The sequence below is a fragment of the Balaenoptera physalus genome (genome assembly GCF_965194825.1).
Source record: "Balaenoptera physalus genome assembly, chromosome: 11".
NCBI classification, from domain to species: Eukaryota; Metazoa; Chordata; class Mammalia; order Artiodactyla; family Balaenopteridae; genus Balaenoptera; species Balaenoptera physalus.
In genome coordinates, this window is record NC_138896.1 from 81,136,446 (window position 1) to 81,158,670 (window position 22,225).

Below are 22,225 nucleotides of genomic sequence, written 5' to 3' on the forward strand. Positions count from 1 at the left end.
TGTGTCTTGGTGATCGCCTCTTGAACGCTATGGCTCCATTTCTCAGCGCCTCTCTGCTGGGAAACATGCCAGACTCATGACCAACCAAATCAAAATCCCTCTCTCAAGTCCTCTCTTTGGTTGATAATATCGAACCCCCCATACAATAGCTAGGACATCTGAAACAGCTCCGAAAGAGCCAAGACACAGAAGGGTGTCTACACTGCTCAGAGATACTTTATCACCTCTATTTCATTAACTTAGTCACTAACGGTAGAGATCAAGATGAAGTAAAGCAGACTCCAGTATAGTATTATGTGATTTGGGTCATTTCTGAGCTAGATCCTGGGAGGGGAAAAAAATTAAAGTAACAGCTCACTCTCTCACCACAGGAATCCTATGATTCTGTAAGTTACTGAAACACACAAGTCCCTGTATATGGCGGCATCAGTGCTACTTGGGTATTAGCAACTGCTTTCATAGTCAAATGTGCCAGCATTGACAAGGATTGAGGGGTGATCGAAACTGATCAAAGGCCAAGGTCACAGATACACCTAACAACTTTATACACTAACAGGACATCTGCTGATATACACAAAGAGGTAGTGGCTGGAGCATGTTAGGGCATGCAATGAGCATGGGATTTTGGAATAGAAAAACCTGCATTTAATCTTGGCTCCTCTGCTCCCAAAAGTGTGACCATGGCAAGTTATCTCACCTCTCTCCTCTTCAATTTGAGCATCTGGAAAATGGGGATCGATGGAATCTGTGGTTGTTGGGAGATTCCTAAGAGACTACAGATGAAAAATGTCTAGTACTGTGGCTGGCAGAGAGGAAGGCCTGTTCTTTTGTGGAAAGGGAGCCCTCTCAAAGGGCATTTGCACAGATTCAAGCCCGTATGTCTCAGGACACATTTCAAATATGAATGGGATGGAGGCTTCTGCTAATCCCCAGCTACACTGGTGTGCACTCAGAAAGCGTATTCATGGCCAGTCATGCTGAATCTAAATCAGCCTGAGGGAAGACGCACATCTCTACCATTACTCCATTTCCTTTGCTGGAAAGATTCCTAGTGAAACTAGAAACACTAGGAAACCTACTAAAATATTTTTATTTATTTTAATTTTTACTCAGTTTTAAACAACATCTGTCAGAAAATTCCATCCTATAGTAAAAGGGTCTTCCTTTGAAGGTGCATATAGGCTGATATATGTGCAACATTTGCAAGCAGTCAGCATTTCTGGTGACAAGGCAGGTCTTGGAAACAGGGAGGCCCAGTCAAAATGAACAGCTTCATTGGACTTTCCTGACTTCTGATCAAGAGTTGGTGCCTGAGAAGGCTTAGGCAGATCATTTTGGGTAAGTTTATAAAACCACGCAAAATGGAGGGAAAATATCTTAAGAAGAAAAAAAAACAACAACTAACGGTAGAACTCATGCACTTCCTTTCTCAAGGCCTATACTCTTCAGGGCACTAAGAGATGGGAATAATCTGGGTGAGTTTTTTTGTACAGGGGAAGTAGAAGAGAAAAGGTAGAAATATCAACAATGTGAAGTCGTTACTAAGGATTCATATTTGGAAACCAATTGGGACATGTTGCCCTGAAGCAAACAATTCCTACAAAGAAATTTGATAGCTGGGAAGTCCTGTAAAAGAAAATTCTGGAATCATCCAATAAACTTTATTTTGAAGGGGGATGTTGGAGAGAAGAGATCATTTCTACAATTTATTCCCTTTCGTTTGTGATATTACTGGGCATTAACTTGGGATTCACTGTTCCCATGGCAAGTACTTACTTTTGTAAAATTACCAAATATTCTCTGGAGCAGAGAATCTTATCAGAAAATTGATCTCTAATACATAAAGGCATCTTGCAAGAAAAAAGTGCTTTGGGGGGATTTTTTTTTTTTTTTAATGGTTCACTGCAGGCCTTTCACAATCTCATGGAAATTTGGAGATTGCTCAGATATTGTTTCCATGGAAAGAGGAAAAAAGGAACAAAGGGAGATATAATACTTGAGACTTTAGAGGCTACTACCATTTTCTAGTTTATTCAGTGAGGGCAGCAGAGGTTAATAACAAGGAAGTAAAAAACATTCAGGAATACAAAATTATTTGCCAAAAAACAGTTTGTGCATTGCATACTTTCCTATCACTCTGTCAGTTGCCAAGCAGTGTGACGGTGCTCTCTCAGTATTATTTAAATTAAATTATCAAATGCAAGTGCTAAATATGAACCTCTCAGCAAAGCACAGGATTATAACACCATGTCCCCTATTCAGACTAAAAGCTGATTACTGGTTGTGAGCTATAAACATTTCAGACAATAATTTAATTGCTTTGCAGGTAGAGGAATATGCGGCATTCTTGTTCTCATTCTGGAACTCAGTGAGACTCTTTAATACAATATAATGATCATAAACACACACAAAGTCTTCACTTGACACCTGCTTTACGGCGAAAAGAAGCTATAGCACATTTTAGCAAAGCTCAAAGAACTAGGCAGTGGCAGACTTTTTAATCACTATGCAAAATGGATTTCTCACCAAGTGGCCCAGGCTTTTAGTCTGGCTCATAGAGTTACAGATGCATTTTCCAAATGGGTTTAAATCTATAAGGAATTTCAGGTGTGAAGGACCACCTTCTAACAGCTAATTTGCTTCCTGTCTTCAGCTGAGCTGTTAACCAGCGGCAGCCAGCCCGTGCACCCTTTCTTGGGCCACAGCCGAACACAAGTGTCACAATCAATACTCATTAACCCCAGGATCAGGATGGGAGGGATCCTCAGGAAAGAGGAGGGGTCTGAAAGGTAACTGAGAGGACTTGGTCAGCATTTTCTGAATTAAATTCCAGTTGCTGAGCATTAAATTCCAGTTGCTGAGCAAAGGGGTGGAGAGGTAGTGGGGAGAGAAAGGGGAGGGGAGAGAGAGAGTTGGGGAGAAGAGGGACTAACATTTGGTGACCTCCTCCGTCCCCGGAACTCTCCTTGCATCCACTCATGAAATTCCCAAGGATCCTGGGAGGCTGGCAGAACTCTTCACATCTTGCCAACGGGAAAATAGGGGCTCAGAGTGACTCATCTAATATCACACAGTTCAGAAATGGCAGAGCTACATCGTGACTCAAGGTCATCTCCCCCTTCCCAGTTTACCACAAAGAGGTGGTGAATATTTCTTTGCAACTGGGGATGAAGGGGAGACCCTGAAGTCTGGGGTCCAACTTGAATGCTAGACTTCCACTAAATGCCGTACAGAAGTTACCCTCTAGAATCACACAATTGTACCTGCTTATTTGTAGCTCACTACAAACTACTGTGATCTAATGCTGACTGAGCGCCCTGTGCCAGGCCCTGTGCTACTTATATGCTTACTTAAGCCTCACAGCAATCCCATAAACTTACAGGAAGCATCCATCCTTTTACCTATAATGCATACAAAGCTGTCTGAAATGATTCACACCCTATATAATTATGTTAGGACAAAAATGTTTGTCTTTAATTTTTTTGTACCTTATTATTTTTCAACAAATTTTTATGATAGATTTGTTATTTTTCACAAAATCAAGAATGACTTTTTTTTTTTGCAAAAGACTGTATACAAATGCAAATCTGCCACAAGCTTAACTGTGGTTAATTCTGGGTCGTGAGAAAGAACATAGATGATTATTTTCTTCTTTGTACATTTCAGAATATGTAGTCTTAATAAATAAGTGAAAACAATCTTTAAAAAAGATGTTTTTTTACTCTTGAAATACAGAATTTTAATTAGAAACTGTTTAAAGTAGGTAAAAACCCTGTCAAGAAAGACCAGGTGGAAAAATGGGTTCCCAATAAAATGGAATTTTAGGGCAACAAAAATCTAAAAGGCCACAAAAGAGAAATAGCACTGTTATTTGAACAATGACCAGTTACTTGAATTTTCTGGCATTGTTAATCACTGAATCTGGGTTTTCCTCTGAGTTCCACACAGAGCATTCACTACACAACAATTTTATCATACAATACCTGCTTGTGACACACATTTTAGGACAAGCTACCACCAGAAACAAATCAACACAAATACATCAGGGGCTGAACAATCTCAGTAGTGGGTGACACACATTTTTCAGAATTCTGCCAAACAAAGGAACTGAATAGGTTGTGGGCAAAGCAAAGGAGGGAGTTAAGGAATGAACTATTTTAAATGGTAATAATTAATTCAGATATGGTACTGTATTTTCTGCAAAACAAAATTCACATTTAGTAACACACTAACGTTTTTATCTCCAAAGAGTTTAGTGCACTGGCAAGGTATCCCAATAACAGTGAGCTGAATGAAGTCCAAACTTCTTAAGAGAAGGAAGAACCAACATTTATTAAATATTCTGTATCAATGCCAGATACAGCACCAGGCGTTTTCCATGCATGATCGTAGAGGTTCCACGGCTGGTCCCCTGATCCTTGCTCATACCCTGGACTCCAGTGACCAGGGTCCTTGGCCTTTTCTGACCACAACCTCCAAGGTTCCCAGGTCCATACCTTTGCTCACTCTTCCCTCTACTTGGAAAACCCTTGTCCTGCCTCTGTCCATTCTTCCAGACCCATTACAAATGCCCCTCCTTCCACAAAGTCTCCCCAGAGACTCCTGGCTGTCCTGAATGTCTCTTCCACATTCCCCACAGTGTACACCAGAGTTTGCCAAATGGCAGGCTCCAGGCAAGCTCAGGCCCTCTGAATGCTTTGTGTGGCTTATCCTAGTTTGAAAGACTTAAAAATAATTGTCAGTACTCACAGACTGAGAGACTTTACACAAAATATCTATGTATCTAGTGGCCCTAGCCCCCCTTTTCTGCTTGGCAATAATGAGTTGTAGCTAAGTAACCACTGCCCTGTTTAGACAGAAAGTGTTGGTTCTAGTTCTAAGAATCTTCTTTCAATTCTACTTATCCTTGGCCCATTTCTCTTCACTCACTGCTACTGGCTGGCCCCTCTGGACAGGTGTGTTTGAGGCCTTGGAACACAGTTTGCCGCGGATTATTATTTTGGAGGTACTTTATCTCTGCCTCTCTACCCAGATAGGAACCTGTTATATATCTGGTGTTCCCGCCCTCCCACTGCCCAGGACAAAGTAGGTGCTGCTTAGTGAGGACCAGAAAACAGTTAAGTCACTATTGCTATAATCCCCGGGACAGAGAACGGTGGCCTGAATTAGAAAGCAGTAAGAAGAGAGAAAAAGAGAGAAAGAATTACTCCTCGGAAATGACAGCCTTTATCTGTTTCTTTTAACACTTTCTTTCTTGGCCTGTGATAATATGGATACAAGTCTTACGTATCCTATTAGAGTGTACCCTCCTTAAAGCACATCTTGGGTGCAGTTCTTGCCCTGTGACTTCCCTAGCCCAGCCTAGCAGCATGGCTCACGTGTACTAGGCACTGGATGAATATTAGTTGAAGGACCATAAACTTTCATCCTGAAACTCAGCACTTACATTTCCATTACATTTAAAAACCAACAAAACACATAACCTTCCCTCCCACTCATCCAACTGACAGCTCAACACATTAATGATTTGAATTAGAGTCAAGAGTCTAGGCTATTCCTTCCAATTTATAGACAGGGAACTGGATCAATTCTTCCCAAGCTGTAGGGATAGAAAGAAGACCCCAGAATGATGGCCTTAATGGCGTGCACCGGGCGGTCAAGGTGTGGGATTCCCAGCCATCTCGTGGCGCATTCGCGACGCTCTCATCCGGGCGAGCGGCAGCGCCTTCACTGATGGAGCCGTGTGCACTGCCTCCTGCTGCATTAACAGTCCCTGAATGAACTGGGCAGTGGCACAGGTCTCATTAGAGTGGAAGGATGTGCGAAGGCACCAGCTTTAAGAAAACACTTTGCATATGAACAAAGGTGGAAGGATGTCAGGCTTCTAAAGAGAATATCCACCTTGCTCATCACTTAGCAAAGTCAGCTGGAGACCCTGCTAAGTAAAGAAGTTCTTGACCTTTCAAGCTATCAAAGGTGACCCAATAAAGCAAAGGGGCTTTGTTCCCCACGTTTCTTTTTATCAGTTGCCTTGGACAACCAAGCCTGAGCACAACAGCCTCCAGGAGACTGCCACGTAGTAACTCCCTATTTGCTTCAGCAAGGGACAGCTCAAAGAAAGGATTTTTTTTTTTTTTTTTTAAGAAGAAGAAGAAAAAATATATCAGAATGAAAGGAGGAACAAGAAACCTGACAGTCCAGGACACACAGATTCTGAGTAGTGATGAATGTACACGGGGACTGATTGTCAGGGCGAGGTCTTCAAGCATTTCTAAGTAGCAGCCTGGCATCGGGCAAGATGTGCACATTCTTCACTGGTGTGGCTTTATTCATGAAAGATTCTGTGTCCTTGAGCAGGGAAGGGCCTCAAAGACGTCTTGCACAGTGACCATCACATCAGGTTATACCCTTGTCTCTGATTCTTTCAGGGAAAGAAGGAAATCATAGAAACCACAAGAGGGGCTCACAACTTCTCACACTCCCACACTCAAATCCAGGCAGGGATGCTGTGGGTTGGTCAAGTTTGAAGAAATGTAATGGGCCATACGTTTCCTACACCACAGCCTTGTAGGGTCAATATCTGTCTTCTTATCCCACATGGCTGGATTTTCCCTTGAGGAAGAAGGCACTGCCATCTTGGTGTCGCTGAGCTCCTCTTTGCTGACTCTCTCTCCCAGGAACAGGTTAAGGCAGGTGATCTGCAGGGCTGCCCCAGCCTAGAAAGGCTGGAGTGAACTGCCAAGGTCAGCTGTATTCTAGGCATTTGGGAAAACGACTCTTTTTCTCTCTCCCAGGTTGGGGGCTCTGTCAGGAGTGGTATTCCCTTGCTGTTGGAGTGATCTAATGTTAGACTCTGGTGTAGGCTTATGGAGGGACTGAGCTAAGGAGACCATTTTATGTGCTTTGTTTATACAGCATTTGGAACCATCTCTAGTAGAAGAGCGAGCCCTCCTTTGTCTAGCTGGGAGCAGGGGGAGTCTGCACAGGGCATGGAATCAAAGACTCAGAGCATCCCTTTGTATGATTCCACGCCCTGTGAGCACTTACCCTCCCAGAACTTGTGAAAAAAGAGATGAAGGCTAGTCAAACACTGGACCAGGTGTTTGGGTGATTCTTGCCCCCAACTTTGCTATTTCCAACAGGACTATTAAAGGTGATTTAATGCAATTCATTTTGCAGATGAAACGTGGAGATCCAAAGTGAAGGAGAAGACCTGTCCAAGGTCACACCATTTTAACTCTGCTTGCAGTGTTCCGCACCTAACACCACACATGCCCACCCCTGCTACCACCCCAGCCCTCCAGGCATGTACTCCACCCTTCCCTTTGCTCTTTTTCTCCATGATACAATATATAAATCCTCTAGGGTTGTTGCCAATGGAAAAAAAGTGCTTCTTGCTTTCCAAGGGGATCAGAGAAGGATCAGAGCTTAGAGAGAGGCCTAAATGTTGACTCAACCCTTTACCCCTGGTGCCAGATAACAACATGACTCCTGGGTTCTGTAACATTCATATTCATGTAGATTATCTCACATGATCCTTAAAATCTATCAGAGAGGAGTGGAAGTGGGAGTAATATCTGAAGAGTACCATACGGAGTACCATACTCAGTAGAGAGTTAGGTCTCAGTGAAGCCGCAAGAGAGCCCTTACTTTACAGATACGGTAGCTGAGGCATAGAGAGGCCAAAAGCTTGGCTATGGCAACAGTGCTTGTAAACTGACGGAACCAAACTCAGCTCTGGGACCCCCAAGCTGTATGTTCTTTCTGTATTTAGACTGGTCACAGCTACATCAGAACTTTTAATGTGGCGCTTCTAGATCCCCAGAGGCATTTCCTACCAATGTGACATTTTGTCCACTTGCCTCTGTCCCATCGTACACAGTCACTGTTGCCTCAAATGAGTTACTGCAGACTGGAAACGATATACATCCCCGGCAGGCAGGCCCAGATGTAGCTATGGAATATGAGAATGTTCTCCTGGTGAACTGACCCAACTCACCACTGGAGAAACAACAACAAAATCAAACACAGACCACCAGATCACACGTGCACGCCCATCTCGAGATAAAGACAAAGGAAAGACCTTCAGAAAGCCCTATGGCACCGTCATAAACAGGGCTGGGGGGGATGGGCAGAACACCAGGAAGAAGGTCTCCACTGGGCCATCCTGGGCTCTGGCTGTGACCCCCTGCTATCCAAAACTCTACAGGGACCTGCTTGAGGACTTCCAGAGATGTTTGGACCTCAGCAAAATAAGAGGAATATAAATAGGCTAGATGTTGCAACGAACATCTAAAATTATATTGTGGAATGTTGTGCTATATCTAATTGTATGGGATTTAATCAAAGTCCCAGTGAATCTTTCATCGGTCCTCCCAAATCAGATATCATACATTTGGGGTGGGCAAGCGGGAAGATCTAGCTTAAGGCTGGCGAGAAAGATGCAGCACTTCAGTTAACTTTCAGCTCGGGAAGGACGAGGAGTGCAGCATCGATGCTAAACAGGAATTCACTCTTGGGTGCCATCACCTGGAATAAGGTCCAGAGCAAGATAGCAGGATATAAAGTTTGAGAGGTAGAACAGACTTTGGAGGTCCTTTCATTTTACAAGTGAAGAAATTGTGGCCCAGAGAGGCTGACTGACTTTTTTAAGGATGCACAGTGAGTTAGAGTCAGGACTCAGGCTGAGACCCAGACATCCTAAGTCCCAGGCCAAAGCAGGCGATTATCCCACCATAACATATGCTGGCCATGTTTCATAGCAGCAGTAGTAAACCCCAGTGGCACCATCATTTCAGAAAAGCAATGGAAAAAGGGGGTACATCTAGTGGAAGTTACCCACCTTGGACAAGGGACTTCAAAGATGAACAAGTGAAGGGCACAGGGTGATTAGTCTAGAAAAGCAGAGATACAGGGGCATAACGGTGCCTGCAGATGCAGGAGAAAAAGACATTTAAGAGGTGGCCCCATGGACAAGGAATTAGACCTTAGTTTGGTTTCATGAGGCAAATACAGAACCAGTGGGTGGATCGCAAGGAAGGTTTGTTTTGTTTGTTTTTAAATTGTGGGGAAATACACATATCTTAAAATTCGCCATTTTTACCATTTTAAAGTATATAACTCAGTGGCATTTAGTACATTCACAATATTGTGCAACTATCACCACTATCTAGTTCCAGAAGGTTTTCATGAGCCAAAGGGAAACCCTGTAGCCGTTAAGCAGTAATCCCCCATTGCCCCTTCCCTCCAGACCCTGGAAACCACGACTCTGCTTTCTGTCTCTGTCAATTTGCCTATTATGGAAATTTCATACAGACAGAATCATATAATAAGTGGCCTTTGGTGTCTGGGGAAGCCGATATTCTTATATCTAGAATTGCAGAGCTGTGTGCTTTGAAAGGGGGCTGGGTAGTGAGTTTGAGTTCCATGAAACTTGAGTTCAGGCCGAGGCTAGAAGCCTACGTGGTGGGGACTCAGGCCCAAGAAGTAGGTGAGAAAGGATGGCTAGTCAGGGCTTCTGTGACAAGCCCCCCGGGGATGACCTCCCTCATCACCACCCCGACTCTGTCCTCTGCCGTATCATGAACCACAGGCCTAGTAAACCCCGCTCCTCCTGCTGACTTCCTCTCCTGACACTCGCCTCCCACCGCCTGTTCTGTTGACACCTGTTTGCCTATTTGCCTGGCACACTGCGGACAATCTTCTTCTCACCTGAGCATGTATGACCTGAATGTACAGCTAGCTGTCTGCTGAGCTCGTCTGGAGTTTCAGTTGGCCGTGAGTGCAGCCAGGTGTGTACTAAGAGCAGGAATAAACCAGGATCGTCTGAGTTCTAAGTGCCCTGATTTGGCCCAATAAGCTCAGGGATCATCTATAAAACCCGGCAGCAGGGGCTTCCCTGGTGGCGCAGTGGTTGAGAGTCTGCCTGCCAATGCAGGGGACACGGGTTCGAGCCCTGGTCTGGGAAGATCCCACATGCCGCGGAGCAACTAGGCCCGTGAGCCACAACTACTGAGCCTGCGCCTCTGGAGCTTGTGCTCCACAACAAGAGAGGCCGCGACAGTGAGAGGCCCGCGCACCGCGATGAAGAGTGGCCCTCGCTTGCCGCAACTAGACGAAGCCCTCGCACAGAAACGAAGACCCAACACAGTCAAAATAAATAAATAAATAAATAATAATTAAAGGTGCTAATAATTAAAAAAAAAAAAAACCCGGCAGCAAGGGCAATACAATTAGCTACACAGGGACTGTAGGGTAGCAGCGTTGTCTTCAGCTGCTCAGGAGGCAACACCCCATCACACACAAAAGCCGCTAGAAACACTCTGACGCAAGCCTTCCAACAGCTTAGCGGACAGGCGATAGGTTTGAGAAGCTGGATGAGAAAATCAGAGAGGGGAATCTAAGGGGATCACGGAAGTATCACTTTCCAGGTGGTGATAATAGATTTCATCCATGACCTGGAAATCATTTTAGAACAAGAGTATCAGCCCTGCTTTGAAAGTTCTGCTTTCAACTAGGACCACAGGTTGAAAAGTTCTTTTAAAAAAAGAAAAAATTAGTTAAGGAATGCGTACTGGGCTGAATAGAGTCCTCGGAAAATTCGTGTCTCCTTGAAACATCAGAATGTGACTTTGTATGGAAATAGGGTCTTTAGAGATGTATTAGTTAAGATGCGGTCACACTGGGTTAGGCTGGGACCTAAATCCAATGACTAGTGTCCTTATAAAGAGAGGATGATTTGGAGCCACACAGAAACCCACAGAGGGAAGGAGGCCGTATGAAGATGGAGTCAGAAACTGGAGTGGTACAGCTATAAGCCAAGAAGGCCAAGGATTGCCAGGCACCACCGAAGGCTAGGAAGAGACAAGGAGGAATTCTTCCCTGGCGCCTTCACAGGGAGCATGGCCCTGCTGAGGCCCTGATTTTGGACTTCTAGCCCCCAAAATTCAAAGAGAATAAATTTCTGCTGTTTTAAACCACTCGGTGTGTCGTAATTTGTTCCAGGAGCCCTAGCAAACTATATAGAACACTCCCGATTCCCTCTTTTATACAATTGCTCAAACCTATTTTAAAAATGGAAGAGACATTAGCCCTTAAAATGCAATCTCATTATATTTGGAGTTCAACCTCTGAACAGAGCTTCAGAAACGAGTATAGTGTCCAGTTCCACTGACTTAAAAAGTGCTTTCTTTCTGCGGACCAGGACTCATTTTATTTGTCTGGTTGTTCTGTTTGTTTCCTGGTGAAGAGAAGGATTGGCCCTCGGATCCCTTTGTCTTCACATCTGCTCCTCCCTCTTCGGGATCCCTTCCCTTAGGCTGTCAAGCAGAGTCTTGTCCCTCACTGCTCATCCTTTGTGCCCCCTTCTCATTTTCCAGAGACAGACCGGGACCTCAGAGGCAAGTGTGCACTGCGCTGGCTGAGCTGTGATTCCTCCATGTTGATTTTAACTTTTATCACATTATATGGGATCCCTCTGGTGGTTACTAAGAGACACGTCAGTTTTGAGAGATTAGAGGCAAACAAAAGAATCTTCAAATCCAGAGGATAAGGGACTCAGGGTTTACATGTTACTGCAAGGCAAACAGATGCTAGACTGCTGCGGGCGTCTCCCCAGGTTTGTGAGACAGCTCCTGGGGCCCGAGGAGGGCTCCATTTATCTAGGGTGTGAAAGGCTGCATTGGTGGTCCTTGAAAGCATCATCATTTGCGTTCATGGGAACAGTGGATGCAGAGCTGTCTGGCCGTAAATAAAACAGCACAGAGGATCCCAGCCACATCCGAGTGGTTTCTGGCTGCAGGGGCTCACAGAGAGTGACAAAAAAGATTGAGGTGAGAGGTCCACGGGGACAGGATTACCAGACTTTGGCATGGGGCACGTTTCTGAGAATCTCATCAAATGTCTACAAGAACAGCTCCTGTCAGTGACCCTCCGAAGTCAGTCACAGCCAGCCCCCTTTCTTATTTATGACTTCAGTATAAAAGCATCCATCTGGCTGGACCCAACCTACTACCCCTTGATTTGTAACAGTGACAGAATAAGAAATCACTCACAAAATGAGTACATTTTCTTGACTGGCTGGGCAGTCTGAGTTGACACTGGTAAGGCTTTATTAAAATGCCTTTATGTTCTGAGATGCATAGATGTGTGAATTTCTAGCATATTCATCAGAAGACCTAAATTAATTGCTCTCTGATGAATTGTGTAAAACACCTCCTTTCTGCTTCTCCACCCTCCCCGCCAAAGTACACTGAAAAGGTCAACAGCACTATCAAATGCAACACACTTCAACTTCCTTCCAAGCTTATAATTAAAGCTAATTAGTAGTTTTGGTAATTAGCATGTGTAAGCTTTCTACGCTCTGAATTAATAAGACTTACTGAGGTTTTGAGCCAAGTAGACTTTTTTACTCCCTGGTTCTGAGTCCTGAGCTGCCTGTGGTTGGTTAATTTAAAGCATGTCTGTTGAAAGTGGAATACGGGAAAAACCATTTCTTACCATGGCCCACCCTCAAGCCAGAGTGTGAGTTAGCGACAGGCAAAAGTAGAATTACCGTCATCGGATAAAATCAGAACCCCTTAGGGTCTCCAGTAACTGACCAATCTCAGGCTCTCGATGTGAAATGGTTGTGCCCAATTACTACGGCACTTGCCCTCAACGCACCTCCAGGTCGCCCTGCTTCACTATGTCACCCATTGCCATGGTCACGCTGAACATGTCAAATCTTCTTTATTTACAGAATGCAGAGGTGACGGCTCTAGGGTGCCAAGAAATCACTGCTCATTTTGGTTCAAGCAAAAATCAAAGAGGAGAAAAATCATTAGTCAAATCAGCTTCTGCTTACGTGTAGACAAAGCAATTCTCCAAATAGCTTCACGTGTCCTTTTTTAGTCAGTGTGTGGGAATCCTGCATGCCCAGACAGAATTAAAAGTATGTTTTTTTGTTAAGTCAAGAAATCAAATCTATATTCTATTAAAAGAAAAACGCCTCTGTGATTTGTTTTCAGACTTTAGAAACAGTCTGAGAAAAATCTTCCACGGGTGAGCTCGTGTGTGCCCTCCCTCCACCCTAATCTCAGGAGGGGAAAAAGAAAGAGTGGCGGTTGCTCAGAGCACCAGTCATTTTAATGCATAAGGGAAAGGAAGCAGTCATTTCTGCATGAAGCGGATTACAAGGCATCCCTGGGTCACCGGAGTGAGTAGTTCTGATTTTAATGGCACAATGACTGCGGCCGTGATCCATCGGGGCAGTCGATGTTATTTAAGAGCAAAGACGCATTTGGTCCTGCGGATGGCTATGCTGTGAAGATGACCGGGGCTCTGGGTTTCCATAGCCTTTCGGGCCCAGTTCAATGGCAGGCCTTGTCTCCCACTCACTGATCCCCGTTACAGGACGCACTTAAGTTCCATAAACAGTGGTCCTCACCCAGGGGTGATCCTGCCCCCCAGGGGACATCTGGCAATATCTGGATAGATGTGTGATTGTCAAAGTTCTGGGGGGGCGGGGGGGAGGTGGGCGGGGGTTGGTGAAGAGTTCCTATTGGCATCTAGTGGGCGGCGGTCAGGGATGTTGCTAAACATCCAACAATGCACACAGGACAGCCCCCAACAACAAAGAATGGTCTGGCCTTGAGGGTTGATAGTGCTGAAATTGAGGAACCCTGATATAGAAGGTCTAAAGAGGGTCTGAGCCCCTCCCCACATTTACTATGGAAGAGCCAAACGAGAGCTTTCTTGCTTGATGGTGGACTGATCTTGGCCTTCTAACAATGAAAGGGAAGTGAGAGCTCCCCTGGAAGGGCTAGAGCTGAGCCAGGCAGAAAGAAACAGACACACCAGGGTAATTCCAGGCACCCAAAAGCCAGTGCTGGGCGTTTTCACCCTGCAGCTCAGGCGGACATATTGCATTATGGATGAGCTCACACGCCATGGCAAACAGTTTAAGAACGATGCTTATGTTTAATGAATCCTAAGTGGTTTATTACTGAGGGTCAAGTTCCCGCTTCCTGTGGGAATTTGACATTTATGAAAAGTCCCGAGCATTAATTATTCAGCGGAGATGTCCTTCCTATGGAAATTCACTTTCCTGATACACTTGACAGCACTACTGTTCCCTGTCTGCACCAGCTACTTTCTTGTTAATCCTCCAAGCATTAATTAAATAAAATTTACAGCCGAGCCAGGATGCATCTACCCTCAAATATTATGCAAAAGACAGCTAAATACTCTTTGATTTTTCCTGCTAGTAGCCAATCATTACCCATAGCTATTTACATTCTTCCTTTTGTTCTTTAAAGCATAAACCTGGTATCTCTTCCCACTGAGGAGAAAACTATGCTTAGTAATTAAATTACACCACATTAAACTTACTTAAGTTCACCAGCAGGGAAAATTCCATGCCCCTGGGTTTCACAATAACTCCTAATCACACTTGCAAGCCATATCTTTTCTGTGACTTGCTATAATTTTTGTTCCTGGAATTCCATTAAAAATGGTAATGTCATTACTCCTGTTAATGCTCAAAACCAACAGCATAATCCTGCATTTTAATTAGTGATTATAATTAATCATTATTTCATTAATGAAATGTTTAGTTGGTAATTGTCTTTGAGCACCTTACTCCCTAGGCTTATAAGCATTTCGTAACATCGAATTCACTTCCTCTTTCTGGTGAAGTGGCACTGTCAACCTTATTTTATTTTAACACTTGCACGTGGCTCTGCGTCTCAGGCCTGCGACATCGCCTGCATATTTACACTTAGCAAATGTATGGCTTCTGGCTCTCGATGAGGTCTGCACGGAGGCTTAGCCCTCCCACGCTTCTCTTCCAGCTCACAGAGGCGGGTCAGCCTGCTCCCAGAGAGCACAGCGTGGGAAGAGAAAAGTAATTCTTGGAACCCTTAGTTAATAACAAATGTGGGATCCAAATTCATGGATTTCTGAGAGAGGATAGAGCCAGGATTTGGAGGTACTCTTTAGAGCATGAAGGTTGATTTTAGAGCTTAAGGAATTAAGAATAAACTGGGAGGGAGGTGAAGAATTTCATATGAGGCAGGATTTTCTTTGACCCTTTTGCAATACCATAGATATTCTTATTTACTTGGATGGTCTTTTTGAGGAGAGGGGGGAAGCCTGTCTTCCCCATGAACATGTAAACACCGAAGGACAGGGACCCATATAGGCCTTGTACCCCATTGTATTCCTACCTCCTGGTGCAGTACTCGGGATACACGCTACTCAACAACCAGACGTGGAAGCAACTGTTGCAGGATTGCGTGTGGTTAGGCCATGGAGAGGGTAATTGAGGTACCAGAGTTCACAAATTCAGTTGTGGTTTTGTGATGTAAGTTGTTGGGCGCTAAGGGGGTAGCTAATTGGTGGACTCGCGTGTTCGTGAGTGACCTGAGGTCCAAGCTGTCTCTGGGAATCCTAAAGGAAGACAGATTCATCTTAATGGCCTCCATGCAAAATACATTTTAAAATATATATACGCCTCCTGTATGTGCGCACACGTGTGCACGCATGCACACACATACACACACACACACACTTACCCACACCACACTGAGCACAGAGAACTATTCCAGGAAGGGAAATCTGCTATCCTTAGCAAATTACACATGGAGGGTTTGAGCAAAGGAAAGATGTGCTGCTGCCATTTCAAGGAAGGAGTCAAAGCTTCCAAGCGAAGCTGAGGTAGAACGTCAGGCTGGTTGGAGAACGCTCCGTGTCTGTTATGTATTTCTGACAAGCCAGTCAGAATCTTCCAAACAGCTGGAAGAAATAAATGATGGCCAGCAGCTTGGCGTTGGCCAAGATGTCAGAGTTACATCCAGTGAGGTGACAGAAAGACAGGCTCTGAGGTCCAGAGAGGGCCTTCCCACTGGCAATCCTTGAGGCTGCTGATATTTTACAAAACGAAGACATGTCAGGACAAAGCTTACATTTTTGTCATATTTTCTGAATATCTGTATTTAAGTTAACGCTTTAGCACACATACACCATATAACAACTCATATGGAAATATCAGCAAAAGTCAAAATGTGAGACCCTTTGTGACTGGGAGTGGGGGGCCGACTAGACTTCCACCCCTGTCCCCATGCACGTTCTGTTTCTTTCCCAGGCCACGTTGGCTCTAAAAATAATATTCTTCCCCTATCCATCCATTCAATTCGTACAGAGCACCCGACTTGTGCCGGGACCTTGGGAATGGAGTCCCTCCCTCACGGAGCTCCCAATCCGGAGCCCACTTCCCTCTGGGTTTCCTGCCACGGGAAATCACCTTTTCTTTTCTAGCTCCCTTTGCTGACTCTCCACGTATCATCCGGTCTCACAAAGCCTACCGTGGTTGTGAGGGAATAAATATGAAAAAGCATTTCAGATCATTAGGCCCTAGAATGACACGAGCTCCTGCTCATGAGGTTAGAGCAGGACTATTAATGCAAATAGAGGCTGCTTGCTGCACACTCCCCAGATGTGGGTACTGCGCTGAGTATCCCACGTGGATTGCTGTGCTTAGTCTGCTTCAGAGAAACTGGACTGGGTGAAAACCGGGAGCGGGGCCATTCCCAGTATGTCCAGGTCTGTTACATGCTTTGCTGACTGCCTGGGGACGAGCTCTCATCTGTCTGTTAAATTCTGACTGGAGCTGGAGTCCAGACCATTGCGGGAAGAAAAGGAATACGTCCTCACAAGAAGCCTCAGCCCAAGTCAAGGAGAAAGAGTGAGACAAGTCGCCTCCATGAAAAAGTATGCCATCCTCTCAGAGCATACCAGAAAACGTTTTGCCATTTCTTTTTTTTTTTCCCCCTTGGTGTTTTCTTTCTTTCTTTCTTTTTTTTTTTTTTTTTTAGTTTTTGGCTGCGTGGCATGTGGGATCTTAATTCCCTGACCAGGGATCGAACCTGTGCTCCCTGCATTGGAAGCATGCAGCCCTAACCACTGGACCGCCAGGGCAGTCCCATTTTGCCATTTCTAACTGTTCTCGTGAAGGCAAACCCACTTGCCTGTTGAGCACGTCTTGCTGAACAAACAACAGCAAAGGCCTGCCCAGTCTGTGTGTCAGCCCTGTACCTGGGAGGCCGTGTTTCACGGAGATTGACAGCACAGGCTTGGCTGCAAACTGAATACCTGTGAGACGGCGGGCAAGTCAGCGAATCCCCCTGTGCCTCAGTTTCCTCATCTGTGAAATGGGGACAGCGAGGCCTAGGTCCCAGGCTTGCCGGGATGATGACATGAAATCATGAGTGTAAAGACATGAATGCCACACCTGGCACGTGGTAAGCACTCAACTGTTAGCATGTTGTCATCTTCAATATGACTGCTGCTTATTTGATGCAGTCCTTTTGCTTTCATTAAAAATTTAAACGGCAACAAGAACAGCGGTCACAGTGGACTTAGGTTTATAAGTCTGTGGGTTCCTTCCTTGGTGTGATTTGAAAAGGAGGAAGGGATACTCCACATGATGTTCTGAAGTCCTGGGGAAAAATCCTGGGATCATGCTCACCTATTATTACCAGTGGAAACAATAACAGCCATTGCAGTGATCTAAATGTGTATTTTTTTCAGGCAGTGATAAGAGGTGGAAAGTAGAACACTGACTCACGCTAGAAGGTTGGGGCAGAGATAATAAAGTGCTAGACAAACACACAGGGTAAGAAAACGGTCTTCTTCAAAGTTCCGTAGCCATCATGCCCTTCCTAATACGCCAATCTTAACCCTCTCCTGAACTGTATTCCCTGTCTTAAGGGCAGGTTGCCCTATGTTCACATTTACACCCCCCTCAAGGATTGGCAATTGGTTTACACTCAGGAAATGTTTGCTGAATGAATGCTCTGGGGAGCTTTAGAAAATCAGCACACCCCGCCCCCCAGTGGGATGACAGGGATTCTAGTGAGAAAACCAGGGTGGGACAGAGGGTCTCTTGCAAAGCACTTGTTCAAGGCTGGGGATGGACTCACAGGAACTGGACCGACGTGACCCCGATCACTGGTCTTTCAGTGAGAAGGATTCCCGGGGATCCGGCTGAAAGGTGCAGACGGCTCCACACACACACTGCCTGCGTTCTCTGCAGACCCCAGAGTCTTCACAGATCAGAGATTTAGCAGATGGTGTTTTTGCATTAATCGTCTAAATTACCATCTATAAGATCCTCTGTTTTCTAAAAACTAGTTGCCTTGAGCCTTTAAGATTTGAACTTAGCTGAAATGTTTGTGTGGGCTGGTAGTGTTCCTATTTTGCAGGTTCTTTGTCCCAGAGGGATTGTGCCGGGGTTACGAGGAAAGTCAGCTGGCAACAGAACCTGGCCTGTAAGACTGTGGTTTCCCGTCTCTCTGCACTGCCTGCCAAACAGGTGGGGGACGGGTCTCTGAGCACTGCCCAAGAAGAGCAGCTTTGGTACGGTTTCCTGCACCGTGGCTACTACAGCATTAGGTGTCAGAAGACAGACAAGTTCTGGAGCTACCACAGGAGCGGTACCAGAAATCATCCTCCAGCTTTTGAAAGGCACCAAAAACCTTTGTTTCACATTCACGTCAGCTTCCAAAGCAACTTGTGATGCCACTTTCATTGGTTTTATTCACAGCAGTTTTTCTCTCCAATCCAAACTCCCCTTTCTTTAAAAACAGAAAAGAAAAAAAAAAAAACAAAAAGAATAAGAAATCTAATAGTCCTTGTTTTACTAGCAAGAAATGAGGCTGCAGAGTGCTTCAGAGAGCCAGTACCACCAGAAGCTGAGGCGGAGAGCTTCTAGGGGATTCCAAAAAAGGCAAGGAAAGGAGGGGGAAGGAGCAAAGGCAGAAGGGAGGGGGGAGGAGCCATACAGATGAGAGTGTGGACAGCCCCCCCCCCTTAGGATCCTGAGCTGGCGGGGAGGGGAATTGTGATAGCAGGGGAGACATACCACGAGGAGGGCACTGTGTTAAGAGCTTGTATGAATTCTGGAAAGAGATAAAAAAGGCCTTTGATCCACTCCAAAGAGGGAGACAGAAGACTTCAAAGCAGGGTAACAACCTCTGGCACTTTGCCCTGCTTTAAGTACAAGGAGTATTCGCCTCGGACCAGCTTACCTCCCGCCCTAGCACACACACGTGTGACTGCTGCAGACACGCAATTCAGCTTGTGCAGCCGCCCCAAGAACACAGCACATGCAAGGTTTGAGAGCATAAATACGTGAGGCTGCCTGCTTCTAAGTGCGGTGACTTCACCGGCCCGTTCTGATGTGGAAGGAATCTCTGTCTGGTATTTAGCTGCTGCTAAATACCAGGTTCCCTTACCAGATTCCAAAGAAGAGGGTGGCATTTTGTCTCCTTGACACCGTGAGTCATTCACAGCAACATACAGCTAAATAATAGCCCAAGAGGAAGAAATCTGATCTCCTCAAAGTCTTCTTTTGAATCTCAAAAATAAGAGTTTTTCTTTCTTTGGAGTCGGGTGGGGAGTGGGATGGGAATGTGCTTCCCATTCAAACATTCTCCAGCACAGCCTGGGAGCCCTGTATAAGAAGTAAAATGTGCTTTTATTAAAGCAAACAGATCTGCTTACATGAGCACCACAGACATGACTGCGCAGACTTCTGGCTCCCGTGGACACAGGACGTTACGTGGTGAGATCACGCCTGCCCAGCCACCTCCTCCCGGAACAGAGCTGCTCACCTGAATGGAGTTGGGGGGATGCACAGGAATGCTTTCCTCCGCAGCAAGCCCCCCATGCAAGAAACTAGACGCCTCATCAGCACGTATCTGAGATCAGCCCTCAACTTCTTATTTTTTTGCAATGATTCGTTTGTGTCAGAATCAGTAAAAATGGCAATGCAGAGGAGACAGAGATAAAAAGAAACATCCTGGAGAATTCTCCTGGTTATTTTTAAAATATTGTCTCTGTTGACTTGAAGTGGTATAGAAACAGTTCCATATGCTGTGGGGTTTTTTTCTTTTTTTTCCCCATTGCTTCTTAGAGTTTAAACATAGATCTTCTATGGGATACAACTCCTGTTAACAATGTGGCCTACTGGGTTAGCAAAAGAACCGTCCTTCCCTTACAGGCTCTGGATTTGGGAGGACTGCTAGGTGTCTTGAGTCCCCTGTTGTGGAAAGCATTATACTTTTAAGTTCTTTGCCAATCCTCTCCTGTAACACAAGCTGAAATGACATGCTCATTCCTCTAGGTTCTTGCCTGGGTGGAACCATTTAAGTCCCAGAAATGCCTCATCTTAGCAACTGTGTCTCTGTTATTGTATATGAGACAACATGTTTGTCTGTGTTTCATATTGCTTTCTGGAGACTATAACCAGTGCTTCTTTACCATTTCATTTTTCTTAAAAAATATTTTCACTGATACAAACAACTTATTCATCTATTTGTATAGTAAAACTTTAAAATAGACGCAAGATTGTAATCCCCTTTCACCACCCTGCCCCAGTCCTCTCGTCCCCTCCCTGGAGATAACAGTGTTACCAGATTGGCTCAAGTTCTTTTGGACATTTTTCTGTATATTTGCACAGATCTATGTATACAGTCATATGTCCTGTTTTTATTGCTACTGTTGATACATAAATAGAATCATACCATAGAATGGATGCTTCATGATGTATTTGCCCATTCCTTTATTGATGGATTATATATTTTGCCTGTTAATTTGCTAAAAATTTAGGTTCCATTTTGAACCAGGCTGGAGTTGTAAAAAGAATATGAAACTGGACCGGACTTTAGTCCAGCTCCGTCACTAATGTCCAGGTGGTCCTGGGGAGCCGCTGTCCTCCTTGGATCAACACCTCCTCCTCTGTTGGGCGTTGGGGGTGAGTGCAGTGATCAGCCTGTCTGGCCACAGCCCCCAGTACTAAGGCCAGGCTTTTCACACTGCCATCTGAGTGACTTAATCCAATAGAAACATATTTATTGTGAAAAATGTGCCATAATCTCTGTTATCCACAGGCTTCTGCACTTAGAATCGTGCAGGTTCCATCGGGATCACCGGTGGCACTACATTCTAACTCAAAGGTTAACGACTTGATGGACTGTGGAGCATACAGATGAATTTTCTCTTAGTCACGCAGAGGTTTTGTTTTAACTGAATTAGTTATCCATATTTTAAAATCAGGAGATGTCCCGGAAAAAATGCAGTCTTATTACTTGGAAGAAAATCATATTTGACCAAACTGGGCCAAGAAAAGTTACTGGTTGTGTAGGAAGATGGCTCTTTCATGCTTTAGAAAGATTTTGGTGGTGACTCAGACAATACGGAAAGCAGAAAAAGGAGAGGAAAAGGAACGATTTAGAGTGATTAAGGCAAGTATGGATCGGAGCAATTCCCCCAACCCACCACTCCCCTAAACCTTCCCCAGCACTCCTAATCCTCCTTTCCTATTTTACTTTTCTGCCATCATTTCCGCAGGCCAGCTGATATGCCTTATCTTTTACTTATGTATTCCATTTAGTGTCTGTCTCCCCTAATCCAATATTAGCTCCATGAGAGCAAACATTTTTATTCCTCTTATTTATTTTCCAATCCCAACATGAAGAATGCCTGGTACATAGTAGTCACTCAAAAAAAAAAGTTACTGAACTGATAGAAGATAAATGGAAGGATGGATGGAAGTAAGGAAGGGGAACACGGCTAGCTGGTGCTTAGTACTGGCTGCCATCTTTAGGGGGGGACATTTGTGCTTCAGACAGCTACTCGTCTTGCAGCCCATGCTCCTCCTTTAAGTTTCCTTCCTGGCTGACCCTTGAGGCATCTGAGCTTGCGATGCCAGCTCTAGGATCCCTTTATTGAAATATACTGAACTAGCTGACCAGGAATCAGCCCCCAGAGGGGGAACCTTAGCAGCAGGGATGGGGACCGGAGTGAGGTGAGTGAAGCGCCCAAGGCACAACATTTAAGGCTGCAGGTGCCTCATTCTTAGGGAGGCACTCACGCTCAGGGGCGTGCAGGTGCAGCGCTGACATCCGCACAACCCTGAGAGGAAGTGCTTCTTTCAAGTTTGTTTCCTGGGCACCTCACCTGCCTTCACCCCAGACCCAACCCGACTAGCAGACCCCACACAAAGACGGCCACAGCGTGAACGCTGGTCCATCCCTGCTCGGTGCAGGGGGCCCAACGGGCACAGTAACACGGAGTTGCTTCTGTCCTTGAAGAGAATCACAGTCTATGTAGTGTGGGAGGCACCTGTGCATACACTTAATGAGAAAAAGAAGGTAACAAGCATGAGCATTATGAACAAATCATT

At 45.0% G+C, this 22,225-nt stretch overlaps 2 protein-coding genes across 20 annotated transcripts in view; one reads left to right on the forward strand and one right to left on the reverse strand.

The window, feature by feature from the left end:
• LOC309637522 (uncharacterized protein) overlaps positions 1 to 22,225 on the forward strand; it is a 759,578-nt gene that overhangs the window by 710,569 nt on the left and 26,784 nt on the right. Inside the window, exon 7 of one of the 3 annotated variants that reach the window (XM_082412430.1) lies at positions 18,243 to 18,634. The exons of the other annotated variants lie outside the window; for them this stretch is intronic. Within the exon in view, the coding sequence (XP_082268556.1) occupies positions 18,243 to 18,312 (70 nt within the window). The 3' untranslated portion in view covers positions 18,313 to 18,634. Of the gene's footprint in view, positions 1 to 18,242; positions 18,635 to 22,225 lie in introns of those variants that run through there. 3 annotated transcript variants of the gene reach the window in all.
• FHIT (fragile histidine triad diadenosine triphosphatase) overlaps positions 1 to 22,225 on the reverse strand; it is a 1,480,075-nt gene that overhangs the window by 65,775 nt on the left and 1,392,075 nt on the right. The window lies entirely within an intron of this gene.